This window comes from Phocoena sinus, chromosome 3 (assembly GCF_008692025.1).
Source record: "Phocoena sinus isolate mPhoSin1 chromosome 3, mPhoSin1.pri, whole genome shotgun sequence".
Classification (NCBI taxonomy): domain Eukaryota; kingdom Metazoa; phylum Chordata; class Mammalia; order Artiodactyla; family Phocoenidae; genus Phocoena; species Phocoena sinus.
The window spans coordinates 130,887,588-130,907,486 of NC_045765.1; the positions used below are offsets into that span (position 1 = coordinate 130,887,588).

Genomic DNA, 19,899 nt, shown 5'->3' on the forward strand with positions numbered 1-19,899 from the left:
AAAAAAAAAAAAAAAAATTCTTGGTTTCTAGGAGAGAAAATTAATGTTTCTTTTCTTTCTCTTCTAGATTGTCCTTTTACTCGGGCCACTCTTCGTTCTCCATGTACTGCATGATGTTCGTGGCAGTAAGTACTTTGTGTCTGTTGATGGTGGCATACGTGCTGCCTGCACTTTATGTGTTCAGCTTTGGTGTCCTCTACTGTGAGACCCCTCTGACATTCTCATCGGCTTCACTTCTCAGTCAGCTGTAAGCCATTGCTGGCTGCACTAAGTTCAGAGGAGAAATGGATGCCTGTGCTCCTGCCAAAGCCAGTTACAATTGTTTGAAACAGCTTTTGTCCTTCATTTAGAGGAAGCAGACAGGCGCGTTGTATAGCAAGCTGCAAATTGGGAACCTTCAGGATAATAGGGAGTCTTTACTCCTGAAGCAGACAAGTGGTGGAGGACACTTGTCACTTTTCTGACGATGGTAGCGGCCTAAACAGATAACCATCAAATCTGCAAGCCTGGTGCTAAGAATTAGGTGACATGTCCCCTTACTTTGGGACGTATTTTCTGAAGAGGTTTTCTGGAACATACAAACAGCTTCTGTGTAATCCCAGCAGGTCACTGCTCTGAAATACAGGCCAAGGTGACTGCTGCCCCTCACGACCTCACCTTGACGAGAGCCCTGGCGTCGTCTGCACGGCATGGTGCTGAGCAGCCCGGCCTTCCCTGAGGGCTGCTGGGGTGAGGAGTTTGGTTTATTGCACGTGAAGGCAGCTGTTGTTGCTCCTATTTGAGCAGGTTTTATTTTCCTTCCACTTTGTGAAACATTTCCCAGACTGCTTTCCATGGGACTAGAAAGGTTCTAACTTCAGGGAGAGCCAGTTGCTGCTTCAGGAGCTTGTCATCTGTACAGTCTCCCGATGGCGATTCTAATTGCACTTGCATTATACAAAGTCAACAGTGAAGAGTTAGAGAAGACTGGTACCCATATTTTGCATATCAAACTAGAGATGAATGTGTAGTGAGAGTAATTAGTGGAAGACCAGGCTGTAGGGCACACACAAGGGGTCTTTAAATGTCAATTTAATTGACTTTTATTTTTTATAATGTCTTCTGTGTCTGTGTGTCTCTCTGTATGTATAAAATTATCAAAATTTGGTGGGAAAAGAAGGGAGAGGAGAAGATCTCTACCTTAACAGATCAGCTTTAATTTTTGTCTTGATTTTCTTTGTAAGTGGATTTTTTATATAGTTGTGCTGTGTAAATTTGCTGTTTCCCATTCCCCTTCCCCCTCTGATCACATAAAGTGCTATATGATATTAAATTCATGACATGGATTAAAGATTCACGATGTGTATTGTTAAGAGTAGCCTGCTGGGAGTTATTTGGTTTCATTTAGAGAGAATTTAACATGTTTTACCAAATCTTCCTTTTATTTGAAAAAAAAATTCCAAAAAATGAAAGAATGTAAAATTTATAAAACGTAAAAATTGCAGATGTGTTATATAAAATTCAAACCCAAACTTCAAAACCTTTTCAATAGAGCTAATTTTTGGCTTCTTCAACATTTCTGCAAATTGCAAGGCTTTCATCTTATGTTAATTTTGTGAGGAAGCAACAGGGTACCGGTTGAGCAGAATTTAGTTTCCTTTTTAAAATATTCACCCAAATGTTTCTGAAAATGTGCCATGGGAAATGGGACTTATTTGACGGTAGTAACAGCAAATACTGTTCTAGCAATCTCTGTTCATTTATCTTTTTAGGAAAAATTAACAAGTTTTCTAAAGGGAGCCACCATATTTTTTTCTCTTTAAACAGGACATGGGGAGTGGGGGAGAAGGGGAAGGCTGGCAATGGCTAGAGCTATTAATATATCCTGAGAACTTTTCCCAAAGCAAAGTTTGTGTCTATACTGAATGGCTTTTGAATGTTTGTAGGCCCCAGAGCCAGACATCACCAGGGCTACTTTTGTGGTTTGTTATTCCCTCACCTGTGTGTCAATATATTTAAGTCCCTCTTTATGAGAGAGAACTAAGAATCTGAGGTTTGGTTGATATTGATGATGATGTGCATTTACACTACTCTTAAATTTTGACTCCTTCTGAAAGCTCCCATGAAGTAGGAGAGGAGGGATGATTGCCACCCTTTCACAGTCATAGATGGGGAAATAGGGGCCTTGGGAGGAGGCCGCTAAGGTCTACAAGCTCTCTGGGAATCTCTTGTTAATCAGGCTCCCTTGCTTTGTTGACTACTTGAGCTGGACCCTAGTCCAGTTATTTTGAAGAAGGTCAGGTGATGCAGATCTCTGAAAATAAAATGGTGACATATAACTTCCACTGTTTTGTTTTTATAAATTTATTTTATTATAAATTTATTTATTTTATTATTTTTTGGGGGGCTGATTTGGGTCTTTGTTGTCTCTGTTTGCGGCGAGCAGGGGCTACTCTTCGTTGTGGTGCGCGGGCTTCTCATTGTGGTGGCTTCTCGTTGTGGAGCATGGGCTCTAGGCACGCGGGCTTCAGTAGTTGCGGCATGCAGGCTCAGTAGTTGCGGCATGCAGGCTCAGTAGTTGTGGCTCGCAGGCTCTAGAGCGCAGGCTCAGTAGTTGTGGCGCATGGGCTTAGTTGCTCCGTGGTATGTGGGGTCTTCCTGGACCAGGGATCAAACCCATGTCCCCTGCATTGGCAAGCATATTCTTAACCACTGCACCACCAGGGAAGCCCTCCACCCACTGTTTTTAATTTCAAAGAATATTCTCAGCTGTATCATACTCCATGCCTTATATTTATTTTTGCTGTTCTTCTTTGCTCCTTTGACCCTTCTTAAAATATCTGTATATTCACTCAAATAGAAACTTTTACTGAGCTCTTCTGTGAAATATGAAATTAACATATAGAGGGTGAAATTATCCAGAGGGCCTTGATGGCCAGCCCACTCTGTGGACACCCAGGAGCAAGCGAGGAGGCAAATTAGGGCTGTAAGCAGAGGGCAGATTACCTCAACTCTATAGTTCGGTGGTTGGGTCAGTATCAGCTATTTAGATGTAAAGGTATAATGCAAAAGAAAAAGCTCAAATAGGTTTGTCATAGACCAAGACATTTCTGGAGAAGCAAGCAGACCAGAGCAGCCATGCACTGCGTTTCACTGACTCGGAGCAGTGGAAATATTTAGTTGATGTGGATGTAGGCTCCAGCTTTTATTTCAGCCGCTGAACACACAGATGTCGCCTTGCCTTCCAGCGTTCACATTTATATACCACACTTAACCACTACGCCCCCGCCCCAGATTCCTTAGGCAATGACTCGCCTTGCTCCCCTAGGCATCTTGGCATCATGCTGTCAGTCCCAGATTCAGGTGGAGATGTAGTCATTTAAATCCTCTCTGAGGACAGTCTTTGATAGCCAGAACTTCCCTGTCAATTCCTGACACCCAGAAACTAACTTCTGGTTAAAAATGTCTCCTAAAGAAAATACCCGACCATTGTTCTCCTCAGGCAGGGAGCCGAGCCCTGCACATTTTACAGTGCCTGGAGTTAGACCTGTGAAAACCACCTAGGTTGGCAGCAGCGCAGGGTAGGGTTGCATGTAGCCAGTTGATGTGCTTAGTGACTCCCCTGGAGTTTGGCCACATGCCAGAGATTCCAAATTTACTTGATTGTTCAGGAAAAGAGGAATGGGATGAGACTGTCCTTTTTTCAGTACAGTAAGGAATACACTAAAGTACTTTTTCCAGCACTGTCATATTGAGACTGTAACCTCAGAGTGTTTATATCACTGCCTGTTATGAAATTTCTATATAAAACACTACAACAGGAACCCAAGTACCTCTCAGTGTCAGTGCTTCAGCTTGGCTTCCCTCCCTGCCACAGAATGCCTTGTGTCTGGGCCTTGCCCCCATCTCTGTGTTTAGATAGTGCTTGCCCCCATCTCTGTCTTACTCAGACTCTCTGACACCACCTACTTTCCTCAGCATTTGTACAGTCCCTCATGTGGCATTGACCGTACACTACCTAGCACTGTTGATATTTCATGAAGATGTTTCTCAAACTGTGAATTAATGTGAGCATTGGGCAAAGGGCCCATAAACTACATGAATCCTGCCTAATTTTAAGGTAGGATTTGAGATTTAAATTCAGGAACTCTGTGAATCCTAAAGATGGTAAAATTAAAGTCTAGAGAAGAATAAACTGAGGCCTGCCTTGCAGTGCTCTCCTGGCCAGGTCTCTCATCAGATGAAGGTGGAACAATACAATGTGCCTCGCTTGGTATTAGAAGCAATGTTTAAAAATAAGTAGACCAAGGTATATTTCTTTGTGTTGAGCATGCTGTTGCTAGTCTAATTCAGGGGTTGGCAGATTTTTTCAGTCACAGGTCAGATAATATTTAGGCTTCGTAAGCCAGGTGCAATCTCAGTCGCATAGTCTTCTTTTTCAAATAGCCCTTTAAAAATGTGAAAATAATCCCTTGACTGTGGTTGAAAATGGGGGGGGGACCCTCTTATTTTAATATGATTTTTAAATTTTTATTTATTTATTTACTTATTTTGGGCTGCATTGGGTCTTCATTGCTGTGCATGGGCTTTCTGTAGTTGCGGCTAGTGGGGGCTACTCTTCTTTGCAGTGCATGGGCTTCTCATCGTGGTGGCTTCTCTTGTTGTGGAGCATGGGCTCTAGGCATGCGGGCTTCAGTAGTTGTGGCACGCAGGCTTCAGTAGTTGTGGCTCGTGGGCTCTAGAGTGCAGGCTCAGTAGTTGTGGCGCAAGGGCTTAGTTGCTCCGTGGCATGTGGGATCTTCCCAGACCAGGGCTTGAACCCGTGTCCCCTGCATTGGCAGGCAGATTCTTAACCATTGCACCACCAGGGAAGCCAGAAACCGTCTTATTTTAAGAGTAAAGTACAGTCATACCTTATTTTATTGTGCTTCACTTTATCACACTTCACAGATAGTACGTTCTTTGTAAACTGAAGATTTGTGGCAACCCTGCACCAAGCAAGTCTATGGGTGCCATTTTTCCAATAGCATTTGCTCACTTCATGTCTCTGTATCACATTTTGGTAATTCTCAAAATATTTCAGACTTTTTCATTATTACTGTTATATCTGTTATGGTTATCTGTGATCAGTGATCTTTGATATTACTGTTGCAAAAATATTACAACTCGCTGAAGGCTCAGATGATCGTTAGCATTTTTTAGCAAAGTATTTTTAAGTTAAGGTATGTACTCTTTTGAAGACAAAACGCTATTGCACACTTTAATGGACTGTACAGTATGGCATAAACATAACTTGTATATGCACTGGGAAACCAGAAAATTCATGTGACTCTCTTTATTGCGATATTCACTCTACTGCAGTGGTCTGAAGCCAAACCCACAATATCTCGAAGGTATGCCTGTATTAAGAGACTTTATGAGGCAATAGCATTTTATAGTTAAGTGTTACAAGGTCAGTCTCGGAAAGGCAAAATAAAAATAAACCAGCTTCAAAAAATACCTTGTTCAACAATCAGATTTTAAAAATGAGGTTGTACAACTAGATCCTTTAATGGAAGCTAAATGTTTTTTTTTTCTTCAGAAGTTTTAGACAAAAGAAAGGTGATATCCTACTCTTCAGTGATAATAATGGAAGAATGTTTATGTAGTGTCATAGACATTGACTTTCCTTACTTTTTAAAAAAGTGTAATTTTTTACACAAAAGGAAAAATGTGTACAGCTTCTTTTTTCCAGCATAGTCCTGTGCACTGGGAAGTCCTCACTGTTTATTCTGACGTCATCTTTGTGACCCATATCGTGAGGCTCTTCATAAAGTGACCCACAAGTGTTAGCTTCTCTGTGTTTTGGGGGAGGCCTCTCTGCACTTGCCAGTGAAGCATTTGCTGCCTGCATGGTGCAACTTCTTCCTACAACGCTCCTCTCTGGGCTTGAATATCTAGTTATTTTGAGCAAATTGACTCCTGTCCTTTTTGCCCGAAAGAATAAAAACATTGCCTTTATGAATCTCTAGTAATATCCCAGCTAAGCAGCTTTTCTTTCTTTAAAAATATCAGGCATAGTAGCTTATTTTCAACCCATTTTCAGTAGGTTTTACTTTGCTAAGAGAGATTGGACACTTTATCCTGCATTGAGCTGTAAGATTTACATGGGGTTTTCCTGACCAGAAGCCCTACCTGGAAGAGTGGCATTTGCTCATTTTGGAGGCAAAAACTACCTGAAACCTTCCTTTTCACGAAGGCCAGTGGTGAGGCCTGGTTTCAGTGAGAGTGTTCCTTGGAGGATATTGGTGGAGTGTGGCGACAAGGCTAATTCTCTTCAAACTAGTTTCTGCTTTCTGAAACTGGGCTCTGCAGTCAGTGGTTGTAACTGATTTGCTCTGAGCTCTTGATTTGACTCACTGGTCAGGTTCAAGACAGGGAGGGATAGACAGACCTCACTGCAGTCTTTGGGCCTTGAGGTTAATGCTCTCTCCCTATCACATCCTCCTGTGGTATTTGTCTCTCCTCCTCCTTTAAATAGATGAAAATGGGGGGAGGGAGGTGTGTAAAGGTTAGTGAAGCATATGCTGTATCTTTGTCTTTCCTGTTAACTCTTTTTCATTTCCCAATTTGTGTCTCCTGGAAATCCAAGGCCTGTTGCATTTTCCTGTATGTTAGAGCAGGGATGCCACCAGGCAGGCTCATGTGTTCCTTTTATAAACATGACTGTTCTCTTAAATATTTCAGGACAGTGTTCAGATTGGTGGGGGAGGTAGGCATAGGAGGTGTAGTCCTTTATACACGAGCGAAGACTGGACACCTAACTGGGGATTCTCCCCCATCCATTTTCTCTCCTTGGCTCACCCTTGTGTTAATTCCCTTTGCTTCCCCTCTTAAAAACTTAGTTACCACTGCAAATCCAGCTCAGTGTAAATCCCTGGATTAGGCCCTCTTTTCTACCTGCCTCTTTATGTCTACAAGTCTTCCACTGCTGACTGGAGTTTTGTGGATTGCCTTAGTAATGAAACTCGCCAGCTGCATTTGTTTTCATCCTTTGTTCCTTTGCTGTCCTGCACTGGGGCTTCATGAATCCTGTACTATCACAGTGTGAAGCTTTTGCTTCTGGGAAGCACCTCAGTGAACTGCTGCAGGTCATTGCTTTTGTTCTGCTGTTTCCACCTTGTCTTTTATTTCTAGTTGTGAACTTTCTATTTTGGAGCTTTTTCCTTCACCAGAAAGTTGGATGATAGGATTGGGAGGGATCCAGAGGCTAGAATCTCTCATCAAGCAGTACCCCCTTCCCCCCAATGAAATACCCACTGGGCAAGTCAGTTAGCTAGGCCAAAGTGAAGCATAGCATGTTCAGAGAAGAATGTTAGAATGGGCCTGAGAGAATGATAGATGAGTCATTTGGCTTAGGGGCTCACACCCTTGTACTGTTTGCAGAAAAAAAGTCATAGAAGTAAATCCCATGCCTAGTGCCACAGTTCTCTTGTAATGGTGCCTTCAGTGGACATTTAGTATGTTTGTTCTGATGTGGGATTTTATTTTTCTAAGTTTTTCTCCTTGTTTGAACCCAGGTGTACAAACAGCCTGTTTTCCTTTTCATTTGAAACGTACCTTTTTAAAAAGTAAAACTATCATTTGAGTCACAGAAATTCAAATTTAAAAATAAAACAAAACAGGATTTTGGTTAAACACACAGAGAGGAGGCTGTTAACTGGTTTTTTTTTTTTTTTTGCGGTACGTGGGCCTCACTGTTGTGGCCTCTCCCGTGGCGGAGCATAGGCTCCGGATGCGCAGGCTCAGTGGCTATGGCTCACGGGCCCAGCCGCTCCGCGGCATGTGGGATCTTCCCGGACCGGGGCACGAAACCATGTCCCCTGCATCGGCAGGCGGACTCTCAACCACTGCGCCACCAGGGAAGCCCAAAACTTTTTTTTTTTAAACATCTTTATTGGAGTATAATTGCCTTACAATGGTGTGTTAGTTTCTGCTTTATAACAAAGTGAATCAGCTGTACGTATACATATATCCACGTATCTCCTCCCTCTTTGCATCTCCCTCCCTCCCTATCCCACCCCTCTAGGTGGTCACAAAGCACGGAGCTGATCTCCCTGTGCTATGTGGCTCCTTCCCACTAGCTATTTTACATTTGGTAGTGTATGTGTCCATGCCACTCTCTCACTTGGTCCCAGCTTACCCTTCCCCCTCCCCGTGTCAAGTCCATTCTCTAGTAGGTCTGCGTCTTTTTTATCTTTTGGTTGTAACCAGCTGACTTATGTATATCTCCTAGAGGAGAGGATGGTTTATAGTAAAGACATACATGGATTAGAACAGGCACACCAACAGGAACAGAACTTTTTCCATGTGTCTCATTGACCACCTGGGTTTTTTACAGTGTGGCTGCCACTCCACTGTGGCTGCTTCATTCTTTTCTATTAAATGGCTCATTCTTATCTAACCATAGCTTTTGCTCCCTCTTTAGTTTGCAAGTAGCCTATCATGTATCCATTAGGTGCCATTTCTACAACTTCTGAAAATAGAGAACTCCTTTTTACTCCCAGTGTAAATCCCAGAGGGCACATTACAGCCCAGCAGATTTCTAGGTCAAGCCTGTCATAAGTCATACTCAGTGCCCTCCCAGAAAATAAGGCAGGGCTATGTGGTCCCCTTCAATTTTGTCTGTGGATCAGCAGTTTCCCCCAGAGGGAAAACTGAAAGCTTTTTAAAAAAATTATTTTTGGGCAGCGTTGGTCTTCGTTGCTGCACACGGGCTTTCTCTAGTTGCGTAGAGCGGGGGCTACTCTTCGTTGCAGTGTGCGGGCTTCAGTACTTGCAGCTCATGGGCTCTACGGTGCACGGGCTTCAGTAGTTGTGGCTCATGGGCTCAGTAGTTGTGGCTCATGGGCTCTAGGGCGCAGGCTCAGTAGTACTGGCGCACGGGCTTAGTTTCTCTGCTGTATGTGGGATCTTCCCGGACCAGGGCTTGAACCTGTGTCCCCTGCATTGGCAGGCGGATTCTTAACCACTGTGCCACCAGGGAAGCCTGGGAGAATTGAAAATTGTAGATGCTGCCACTGAACCAGTCTGGTACCATATACAACATTGGATATGGAGTTCTGTAAGTTCTAAATCTTAAGAGATAAGCAATTGAATGCCTTACCTCTAATGGGTTTAGTGCACATGTGATTAACATATGCATGTGTGGGAAGAAGGGAAACAGTGGAGATTGCAAAGGCAGGGACCTACAGAGCCTTTTTACTATCAGCTCTGGCATTAAAGCATGAGCTGTCCCTGTATCTAGTTCTAATATAACAGTGCTGAGAAGCATCAGATAGTCAGTTTCTCTGAGACAGTTAGGGAAAGATGGAGGAATGGAGACTTCTTTTTAATGAAACATACATACTTTCTTTTCCCCTCTCAAAGGACAAGGAGTAGAATTTAAAAAGTTATAAATCCACGAAGTCAAAGAATGGAAAACGAGACAATAAACAAGAGGTAAAGATTCTGGAAAGCAGTTAAATGAGTGGTAGGAGGAAGCCAAGTCTCTAGCGCCTCCAGAGAGAGGGAGCTTAAAAGATTTGCACTGCAGAAGCTGAGAAAGGATGAGGAAGCGGAGCCACCAGAAAGACAGCATGGTGTGCTTTGTTGGACCTGCTCGTGTAGGACAGACTTTTGGCTGGAAACACGGGAGGGGAGTTGATGAGGTCTGGAGTTGTTCAGGGCATGTCAACTGTGGAACTCAGTTGACCCAAGGTTCAAGGAACTCAATGTTTACCGCCTTGGGGTCTACTGAAATGGAAGAGTCTTCCCAGGGAAGAGCAGGGCTAGAGGTGGTGCCCAGCTTTTGTAGAGCTACACTGAGTACCCTGGACCCAGGGAAACACAGAACAGGCATATAGGAAGCACACTCAATTAACCAACCTCACCCAGAGCTGAGAACTGTTCTGTGACCAGAGCCTGCACTCAGGCCATACGGCCGTTAGTCAGCAGAAGGGCCAGAACACAGAGTGGAGCACAAGGTTAGCTGTATGATCACAACTGGGGAATCTCAGAGCTCCCACAGGGGGAGTGGCCTCTGGATCCACACCGAGGGGACCATCTGTACTTGGGTAGACGTGAAGAAGAAACTAAGTACTTAGAGGGTAAAGGGTTCACCTCAAGTATACTGCAACTTATTTGATTACTGACCATAACTGAATGTTACTTTCACAGGGACGTTGAGGAAGAGATTGGGGCAAATTAATACTTATTTAACAGATGTCTGCAGGCTACCTAGAGTCAAAGTCAGGGTTCAGGGTCCTTTCAAAGGAAAGTATTGTTAGAGGGGTTTTAGAATCTTAAGTGAGGGAGAGCCTTGAAAGCCCTATCTCTGAGTTTCCTTTAGGGTAGGACTAGCTTTACAACCATTTTAGAGGGTTTTTTTTTGCTTTTTGGTTTTTTTTTATTGCTATGTCGCTAGCAGGGATGGGTGCAGTTCTCCCTAAGATGTCTGCATTCATGTAAGTATTTGTAATTCTTAGGTGTATGTTTTTATAGTCTAAATAACCCACGCCTTTAACCCTTATCTGAAAAGGTGGCTTAAGAATAACCAGAAGAGGGTCAGTTAAACTTTATATACGAAACTTGGCTTCAGCCCTAGTCAAGGAACTGTCCTCCTTAAAATGAACAAAAAGTTTCCAATAAAAATAGAACTAATGAGGTGAAATCTTATCTGGCATGGCTGTGGTACCTAACTGGGCTTCAGTTGGCACATGTCAACTTTGCCCCAACCAGAACCAACTATCTTCCCAACTCTAGAATTTTGAGACAAGCCTCTTACTCCTTACGTTTTTATAGCTTCACCAACAACAAACAAAAAAAGGGGAGAGGAGCTCTACAGAAAGCCAGTAGCACTTCAGCCAGCTAAGGAGTCCAACTCAGTTAAACAACTGGTATGCTCTTTTAGGGTTAGATGTTTATACTATAAAGTACTTGATAAAATTAGACAACCTCTGGGGCTTTGCCAGGTGCTGAGAACTGAACACATATAGCAGTGCCCAAAGAACTGGAAATGGATTTGTGTATCTATTTTAAATAGGCAGCGTCATTGGGTACAGCCACATAGTTAAATGCAGTCCTCAGAAAACAATTTAAGTATATGAGCCATAAATTACTGAGCAGAGTTTTAAAAAATGAATATTAAGAAGTATATTCTTATTGGATAGAAGTTAGGAAAAATTTTTTTTTTACAAAAATGAGACCATATTGGCTGAAAGGAGTTCATAGGAAACTATTCCAAATTCATTCTACATTACAGTCTTTAGGGATGCACCCGAAGTCAGAGGCAGGCTGACAATGGCAAAGGCAAGATTCTCAGGTCTGATTAGAAAAGTCATAGAACTTAAAGGGTACAGGTGCTATTGAAAGAATAGACTCCTTTACTGGAACTACAAACTGTATTATTTACTTAGGCAGATTATTGTATTTACTTATAAATACAGATTATTTATTTAGTCTCAGTTGCTCTGTTAAATAATTTGAGGCCAGAGGAGCTCTCAAGTAAATTGTTTGGGTGAATTAAGCAAATTTAGTTCCTAGATGGCTGGCTAGAAAATACAGTAGCTTGGCCCAGGGTAAGGGCAACCTGTGCTCAGAATGCTAGCAGTTGATCCCAAGACGCTACACTAATGACAGTTATAATTCAAACTGCAAGGTGAGGAGCTGCCCCCTGAAATCCTAGAAGGTCCGAAACGCTTACCTTGTTCATAATTTGAAGAGTGATCTAAGTAATAAATTATGTTACTAGGGTAATAGTTTTTATTTTTTAAATTTTTTATCCTTTTGGTTTTGTTTTGGGATTAATTTTTAGGTATTAATGAGTACAAGAATGCTTGCTTAAAGCCCTGTTCCATATATATAGTAAATCACAGATTATTTAATGAATATTAATATTTTGTGACTATCATTTTAAACATCAACCCTTTAGCAATGTGGTGATAATATAAAACGTAGTCTCCAGTTGGTATGTTAAGTTATTTTCTTATTCTTATCTTTTCTGTTAGCTTTATCTTCAAGCCAGGATGAAGGGAGACTGGGCAAGACTCTTACGCCCTACACTGCAATTTGGTCTTGTTGCTGCGTCCATTTATGTGGGCCTTTCTCGAATTTCTGATTACAAACACCACTGGAGTGATGTGTTGACTGGACTCATTCAAGGAGCTCTGGTTGCAATATTAGTTGTAAGTATACAGGGCAACAGCCTACATCCTGATACTGAGAAACACTTGGATAAATAAGTAGAAAAAAATGTCCCAACGAGAAAAGTATGCTAAGGCAGAGAATGTGGCTCAATAATTGCTGCTGGGTAAGGACCCCAACGTTATTAAAAGCCATTTTAGGATAGATAGCAAATAATACCTACGTTACTTACTCTTCGCAAAAGTTATTTAAAAATTTACTAAATATTTTTTAACTGTAAAGAGCTCTGGCTATAAAGTTTTCTTTGTAAAGAGCTCTGGCTATAAAGTTTTCTTTGTATGGCTATAAAGTTTTGTTTTTAGTATGAATTGAAAAAACAAGAAACAAAACTAATTTACATGAGGAATGACACTTTCATTAAGGACTAGCAGAGTGAAGCCATCTGCCCAGTACATAACAGAGCAACTCTCAGAATGTCCTTAACAAAAATTCCTGTTAGCCACTAATTTATTCGTACCCTTAACCTGTATCCTGTAAAGTATATCCTTTTGTTTATATTTTGCACACTGCTTATTGCAACTTTGTATATGGTTTTTAAACTTATTTAAAATTGTATCATTAAATACTTTGCCCCATTCTAAATGTTACCTGTTCTATACAGGCTGTATATGTATCAGATTTCTTCAAGGAGAGAAATTCTCCTTTTAAAGAAAGAAAAGAAGAGGACTCTCATACAACTCTGCATGAAACACCAACGACAGGGAATCACTATCGGAACACTCACCAACCTTGAAGGTGGCAGAGTGCCCAGATGAAGCTGGCCAGCTTTCTAAAGGAAAATGATTGCAACCAGAAGGCAAGAGGATGTGTCCTTCTTCCCAGTATACAAGCCTTTAAGGGGACTGCTGCTACTGTACCTCTTGGATGCCCACTTTACCTGTGTGTATATAGTTACATTTAACACAATGGTTATCTAATAGCTCTAAGTTCATTACAAAAAATTTCAAGCCTTTCACTAAAACAAATGCCCCACCTGTACATTTTTTTATTAAAAAAAATGTAATGCTTATGTACAACTGTGTATGTAATATGCTTTCTTAGAATGATGCTTGATTTAAATATACATCAGACAGGTGGTGAACAATTTAAAATCCCACATTCCTTTAGCTGACTCTTTATAAGTAGAGGCTGGCAGCAAACACAATATCTCTCTTGATTTTGGTGATTCCTAAGAGAAAAGAAAATACAGTTTAAATTCTCAAGACCACAAAGAATGTAATTCTTCTCCCCTGGGGTTTTGAAGACAGCACAACAATCCTGATTAAATTTGGTGAGAGGGCAAGCCTGGAAAATACAAAACCTTGCTTGCCTGAAGGACACCTAGAGGAGTTCACAGCCACCTCTGAGAGATGGGAAACTTAGAAACCAGACCCCTGTACTCATGACTCTTGAATCTAAAGTACCCCGTGCGTGCGGGGGTGTCTAAAATTATTCAGAAAGACCAGACCAGAGGGACTAAGCTGTCCAAGAAGTTAGTTGACCCAAAAGCATGAATTTTTCAGCCTGCAATGGAAGGCACTACATTTCAGTTACCATGTGAAATTCTTTCTGGACTAAGGACAAACACATTTTATCATATAGAAGTTTACAAAACTAGACTTAACCCTGGAGTCATTAAATAGGTCTGCCTCTCTTTAACAATGTTGAAGATATAAGCAGCTTTCATAAGCTTCTTCTTAAGGCACTGAGTTGCCAGCAGAATCACCAGGTTTGACTGTGAGCAGCTGGTAACTCAGAGCAACTATGTGGCTGCTCTTCTTTGATGTTTTAACTCATAGTCCTTTCTCTTGGCCAGCATTCAGATGGAATGAATGAAATTATTTGCAAGCACGTATGCCTCCCCCCATTACTACCACCTTGGTCTAGCCGTTCTTTCCTGATCTGGTCTTCCTGCTTCCACCTTGCTAATCTACAGACTTGCCTGTGATGCAACAGCAAGAACTGCCTTGTGAAACCGAAGTCAGAGCACATCACTCCTGTGTTCAAAACCTCCAATCATTTCAGAGGAAAAAGCTGAGGGCTGGGAGCTACATGACCATTTCTGTTCTTCCTCCAACCCCTACTATTCTACTCATTGTTCAGCTGTGCTCCATCCACACTGGCCTCTTGTTGTTGCTTAAGTATATCAAGTGTCTATGAAGACCTAAATGCCACCTTCTGAGTAGGGGACCCTAGGCCATCGTATCCATCCTCCAATTCCCTACTGTCTCTTCCTTTGTTTTTATTGCTACCTGATATATTTTAAGTGTTGACTTGTTTACTGTCCACCTCCCTGCACTAGAATGTGAGCCCCATTAAGGCAGGGGGTTGTATCTTTTTTGTTCACTGCTGTATTCCCTGGTGCTTAAAACAATGTCTGGCACACAATAAGTGCACAATAAATATTTTGAGATTTTATATATATTCATTTACAAACTTTTTCCAACACACACACACACACACACACTGATATTTTCTTTGGACACTACTACATGGCCCTTCATGGCAATCCAGTGAAGAGCATCTGAAAATGTTCTCCTAGGTTGTGGTCAAGAGCTCAAGTCTCAACAGGATTTGCCTAAATTATTAGAAAAAGCTTGTGGGCTGGATACTGACCTTCTGAAAATTTATTTTCCAGCTCAGTGTTTCCAATGGCTTTTGCTGCTTGACACATTTGTCGAAGTAGTTCTTCCAGGCGCCTCATACAACGAATTATGCTGCCTGGACAGAAAACGAAACAAATCACTTGTAAAGTGTAAATAATCAGGAATAGCAGAACTTTTGTGAAGACGCAAGGAAGGTGAACATGGGATGATTTAACTGACTGATAGTACTTTGAGGGACTTCTCCTGCAGTAAACCAGTAGTAAACTTGACTGGTGACTGCTAGGCACCAGGAAGGCTACAAAGATGAAAAGTTTAATTCCCATCCTTGACTAATGGTAGAGAGAGTCATGGATTTATTATAATGTGTTGACACTTGCTCTTAGAGAGGTAAGTAAACAAAATGCCCTAGGAGCACAGGCATGAAACATGGGTGAAAGGTAGCAAAGGTGACATATAACTTGGGTCTCTTATGAATGAGGTCCCTGTCAGGCAGTGACAAGGGAAGACCACTGAGACAATGTAGAAAAGCAGCTATTCAAGGACCCTGAGTGTGGCCTACTACGGCCTCTGGATACTATCCTGTGAAGAGAATGCAACAGGGAATTTTTAAGCAGGGGAATAACAGGATCAGATTTGTCAATTTTAAAGGTGCAATCAATCATTCTTCTGGACCTTAAACAGACTCTTTCATCAGTGCTTTCCTCACACAATGTGCCCTTAATGAAGCATAAAAGAGATCAGTCCCTTCCCACTGGATGTGACTCCCTGTCTGAGACAAGTGTTTGCATCAAAGGTGAAGTTGTAAACACTGTTTCACTTCTGTCAGACTTGCACAAGGAGGGGCCTTGGGATCCTTCCTCTTAAGTGCCACCTGCCTAAGTTTAAAAGTTTTGGATTTCATTTTTAATGTCTGAAATACATTAGGAATATCAGTTCTCTCTGATATGCAAGCTGTTAACTCACACTTCAGGTCCTTATTTAACTCCTTGCAACACTGGAAGAATTCATTAACATGTATCAAGCTCTTGTAATACACTCGATGTGCAGTGTTGAGGGCTCCTTTTTACCTTTTAATGCCTTGCACATTATGGTACAGTGTGCCCAAGGGAGAAAAACAATAGAGAGATTTAACTCATAAAGCAGAATGGAATTTGAGCTTAGACAAAGGCAAAAATATAAGCCATGTACCTAAGAGGGTCATTAGGATTCAGCAGGAAATGCCCATGTACATGTACAGCACCTTTTCTCTCTCAGAAAATGTTGCACAAGGGCCTGGGCTGATAAGGACAACATGCCTGGTTTCTGAACCCACCTATGGGCCAGAGAAAGCAGAACACAAAGATGCTAGTTCACAGCGAGAGGTTTATGGGATGAGATTGGTCAACAAGAGGACCACCAGCACGTATGTCAACCTGAAAGATCAATGGGGATACCTCTCTTAAAAGGATGCTATCATCTCCTACTTATGGGATGTTCACCTAATCTAGACTTGGTTATAAAAAGAGTGAGCTGAGACACCTGGAGTTAAAGGAAAGAAGACTGGATGGTGACCTGGATACTAGGAAAGATTCAGCTAAGTAATTAGCTCTATGATCTAGGCCCTTATTCTACTCTTATTTCCCCTTCTTATTTGTAAGGTAAATGACGATAAATGCGATTTAAACAGAGGGCTTACTTTACCTAACTGGATTTGTCTCACTTGAGATACGAGATGCACAAATTCTGTGACAGGGGCAAAGCTCTAAAGGAATGTAAGGTCATAATACAGTCCTTAAACCAAAATATTCAAAGTTCATACTTTATTGTCCTTCCTCTTCTCCCATTAAAAGGTCCATGGAGTTCTTGGAGAAGTAGGGTCAAGACTGACATCTCACCTCCACATCTACACACATCTTACAATAACCCTGGCTTTCTTATTATAGGAGAGTAATGTTTATAATAAGACTTAGGCATCAAGGAAAGGTGAAATAAGGCTGAGCATGTTTCAAGAAAAAAGGGTTAGAAAAGGGTTATATCCAACATTTTCTGAGTACTTACTTTGTGGCAGGTCTATATGTTTTTTGTAAATTTTTTTGTTTGACCCTTACAGTTCCATGAGACAAGTACTGTTATCCCTATTTTACAAAGAGGGAAAAGAAGCTCAGAGAAATTATAACTTGACCAAGGTCAGAGCAGGGAGTATGTGATGGAGTCAGGATTTAAATCTAGACAGTAAGATTCTACAGCCTAAGCATTTAACCGTATTATACTACAGTACCTCACAAAAATGATTTATCTATATTTTCTATAATAAATGTATTACTTTCATAAATTTCAGTTTTAATTAAATTCAGTTTATACATTTAAAATAATCGAGAAAAAACTGTAAATATTTAGTAAGATTTTCAGGTCATACTCTAAGCTCCTCACTTCTGTTATAAATCTTCATTGCCAGGTAATGCCAAAGAATTTGCAGTAATGGGTTTCAAGAAGGAGGAAGTAGTGGAAATTGGCAAGTAGGATCCAGTCACAAAGAGTCTGTTTTCTTAATTCGGCAATCAGAGTAATGACTTGTGATAATTTCAGTGAAATGGGGGACTAGGTTACTATGGCTCAAGAAGGAAATGCGAGGTAGGGAGTTGAAGATGGTCTATTCTCGACTACTCTTTCCAAGCCTGGCTTGTGAAAGGATTGAGGGATTGAGGATGATGATGACAACAAGATAACTTACTAAAAAATGATGGCAGCAGCTAACACTTACTGACTGCTTTGTGCCAGGCACTGTACTAAAGGCTCTACATGCATGATATTAACCTCACAATACAAGATAAGAGCTATTATTATTACCATTTTATAGCTAAGGAAACAGGCACAGTTAAGTAACTTTCCCAGGATCATTCATCTAGTGAGTGGGTAGGATTTAAGACCAGGATATATATGCTCTTGCTCTTAAACACTGTATGTTGTTGGTAGCTGGAGAAGACATGGATGAGAAATATAAACATATTCATATGCTAAAATGGCAGCAGAAAGGACGTGACTCAAGACTGCAAAGGTGCACAAAACAGTGGAAGGTGGCCCTGGAACTGAGTGCAATTTCCTCTGAAGAGGAAAATAAGGGAAAGGATATATGCCATGAATTTCTAGGTTAAGACAGGCCTAGTGGCATCTCCCTTTCCTCTGAAGCAGGAGTGATCACCTAGAAATCTGGGGCAAAGTTGAGGTAGATTCTTAAGAGAGCAGTGAGGATCTGGAATTGCCTCTAAGAGAAGTCCCAGAGCCAGAGAGAAGTCCTGCATGGAGGACATAGTCTCTGGACGTGGACCAGGGATTACATGCATGATGTTAACCTCACAATACGAGATACGAACTATTACTCTTCCCACTTAATAGCTAAGCAAACTAAGTAGTAGATAGCATCTACTACTTGAGGGACTGTACTAGCAAGCTGTGGGCAAGACTACATGAGGTAGTGTTCAAAGTATACCCAGCCGGTGCTCAACAGTCTCTCCTTCTCCTGCTACTTCTATTATTACTAGGTTTAATGTGATTCTGAGGTTACAGACTGTGGCTTTTGATGACACCAAATCATACAATTATTCTCCAGCAGAACTCTGCTGTGAAAGTACAGGAATAGAGAAAGTGAATTATTAGACTGATCCAGGTTGGTGGTGCATAAGGCAGATGGGAAAACAAGAATATCAGTTGCTTCCTAATTCTCTCTCCATGACTAGAAAAAAGGATGTGGTTCAGAAGGAAAGTTCTCTAAGCAGTGGCTGTGTCCTCTCCACAGCAGGTCTCCAAGAGAATGAGGAAGCAGCTATGTGATATCTACCTGGTGTTTACTTCCTGTTACTGAGACAACTCATTCTGACACCAATAAACTATATTAAGATTTTGAAAATTAACAGAACAAACGCTGCTTCTTTTACTAGCAACCTTTAACAGAAGAAAATAGTGATTTCACTGAAGATGTTGTTTCCAAGTAGGAGGAGACTGTCGTTAGCCACATCCAACATTCTACTACCATTTTACAAATGAGAAACCCTAGAGGTGGTTAATGCCTTTCAGGTTCAGGTTAACAGTTTTACATCTAGGTTTAGAAAAGAAATCTGACACCCTCACTGGAAATTCCTCACTGGAAAGAGATAACCGTATTAGCCACCCTTTACAGCAATGGCTTCCCTTTAAACTTTGAGGCTAAGAGTTCATGGAAGAAGAATCTTGGACCTTTACAAGCTGAAACCTTTATAAAAGTTGAAGATACTAGTTTGTTTTTGCTGTGACCGTGGCTGAGAAAATTATGAACAGTCAGGACCAGGGAAGGAGAAAGCTCAATTAATGGCCTAAATGAGGAAGAGGGAGAGGGAGGGGGAGGGGGAGGGAGAGAAAGCAGGTCTGAATGGCATCTGGAGGACAGTTACCTGGATGAGACAGGATAAAAATGCACAAAACAGCCTGAAGTTGCAATGGGGGAAAGGATGGGGCTGAAATCAAAACCATGAAGCAAACACAACCAACCAGCTTTACAAATATGGGTAAGAAGAGGATTAGCCTATTCCCTAGGAACAGGAGGCTGCCAGATGGACACCAGCCACTGTAGGATCAGAAGGGAGCATCTCCTAGCTCCACTGGTAAATTCATGACTTGAGAAATGGACAGCACCTTTATCTCTTCCCCTGGATGAGTGTTGCAGCTCCTACTCCCTCTTCCATTGGGCCCCCATGTGCAGGCATAAGCAACACAACAAGGGCACGTAAGGAGCCTATCTCCCACCCACTGCATCCCAGGAGGAACGGTGCTCCTCTACTGCTTAAAAATCTTTTGATACCATTAATGCAAATGCTAGTAGGAGCACTGGTGAGTCTGTTTCAGTCCTGATTCAAACATAAGGTTCTGGATGGTCCATGTGTGATATTTCTGTATTAGGATAATCAGTTGTAGACCCTAAGTTTTATCTTTAAAGGTGGTATTTCACAAACTTCAGTCATTAGCGTATCACTCATTTTTGCTGTAACACTTTTAACTTAAGTAAATGAAAGCTGCTCACTTATTTTTTATAAATAGGCCATAATTATAAAAACAACGGTTACAAAAACAAAACAATGCTATCAATTCCAGCTAGATACTATTG

The 19,899-nt window shown here is 41.4% G+C and overlaps 2 protein-coding genes across 3 annotated transcripts in view; one reads left to right on the plus strand and one right to left on the minus strand.

Moving 5' to 3' along the window:
- PLPP1 (phospholipid phosphatase 1) overlaps positions 1 to 14,598 on the plus strand; it is a 128,598-nt gene extending 114,000 nt beyond the window's left edge. For both annotated transcript variants that reach the window (XM_032626432.1, XM_032626433.1), the window contains exons 4-6: positions 68 to 125; positions 12,006 to 12,182; positions 12,803 to 14,598. In XM_032626432.1, coding sequence (XP_032482323.1) covers positions 68 to 125; positions 12,006 to 12,182; positions 12,803 to 12,934 — 367 coding nt within the window. In that variant the 3' untranslated portion in view covers positions 12,935 to 14,598. The remainder of the gene's footprint in view (positions 1 to 67; positions 126 to 12,005; positions 12,183 to 12,802) is intronic.
- The window catches only part of MTREX (Mtr4 exosome RNA helicase), a 144,735-nt gene continuing 137,652 nt past the window's right edge, over positions 12,817 to 19,899 (minus strand). Inside the window, exons 26-27 of the mRNA XM_032626431.1 lie at positions 14,797 to 14,901; positions 12,817 to 13,369 (exon numbers count right to left, since the gene is read on the minus strand). Of these exons, the coding sequence (XP_032482322.1) occupies positions 13,317 to 13,369; positions 14,797 to 14,901 (158 nt within the window). The 3' untranslated portion in view covers positions 12,817 to 13,316. The remainder of the gene's footprint in view (positions 13,370 to 14,796; positions 14,902 to 19,899) is intronic.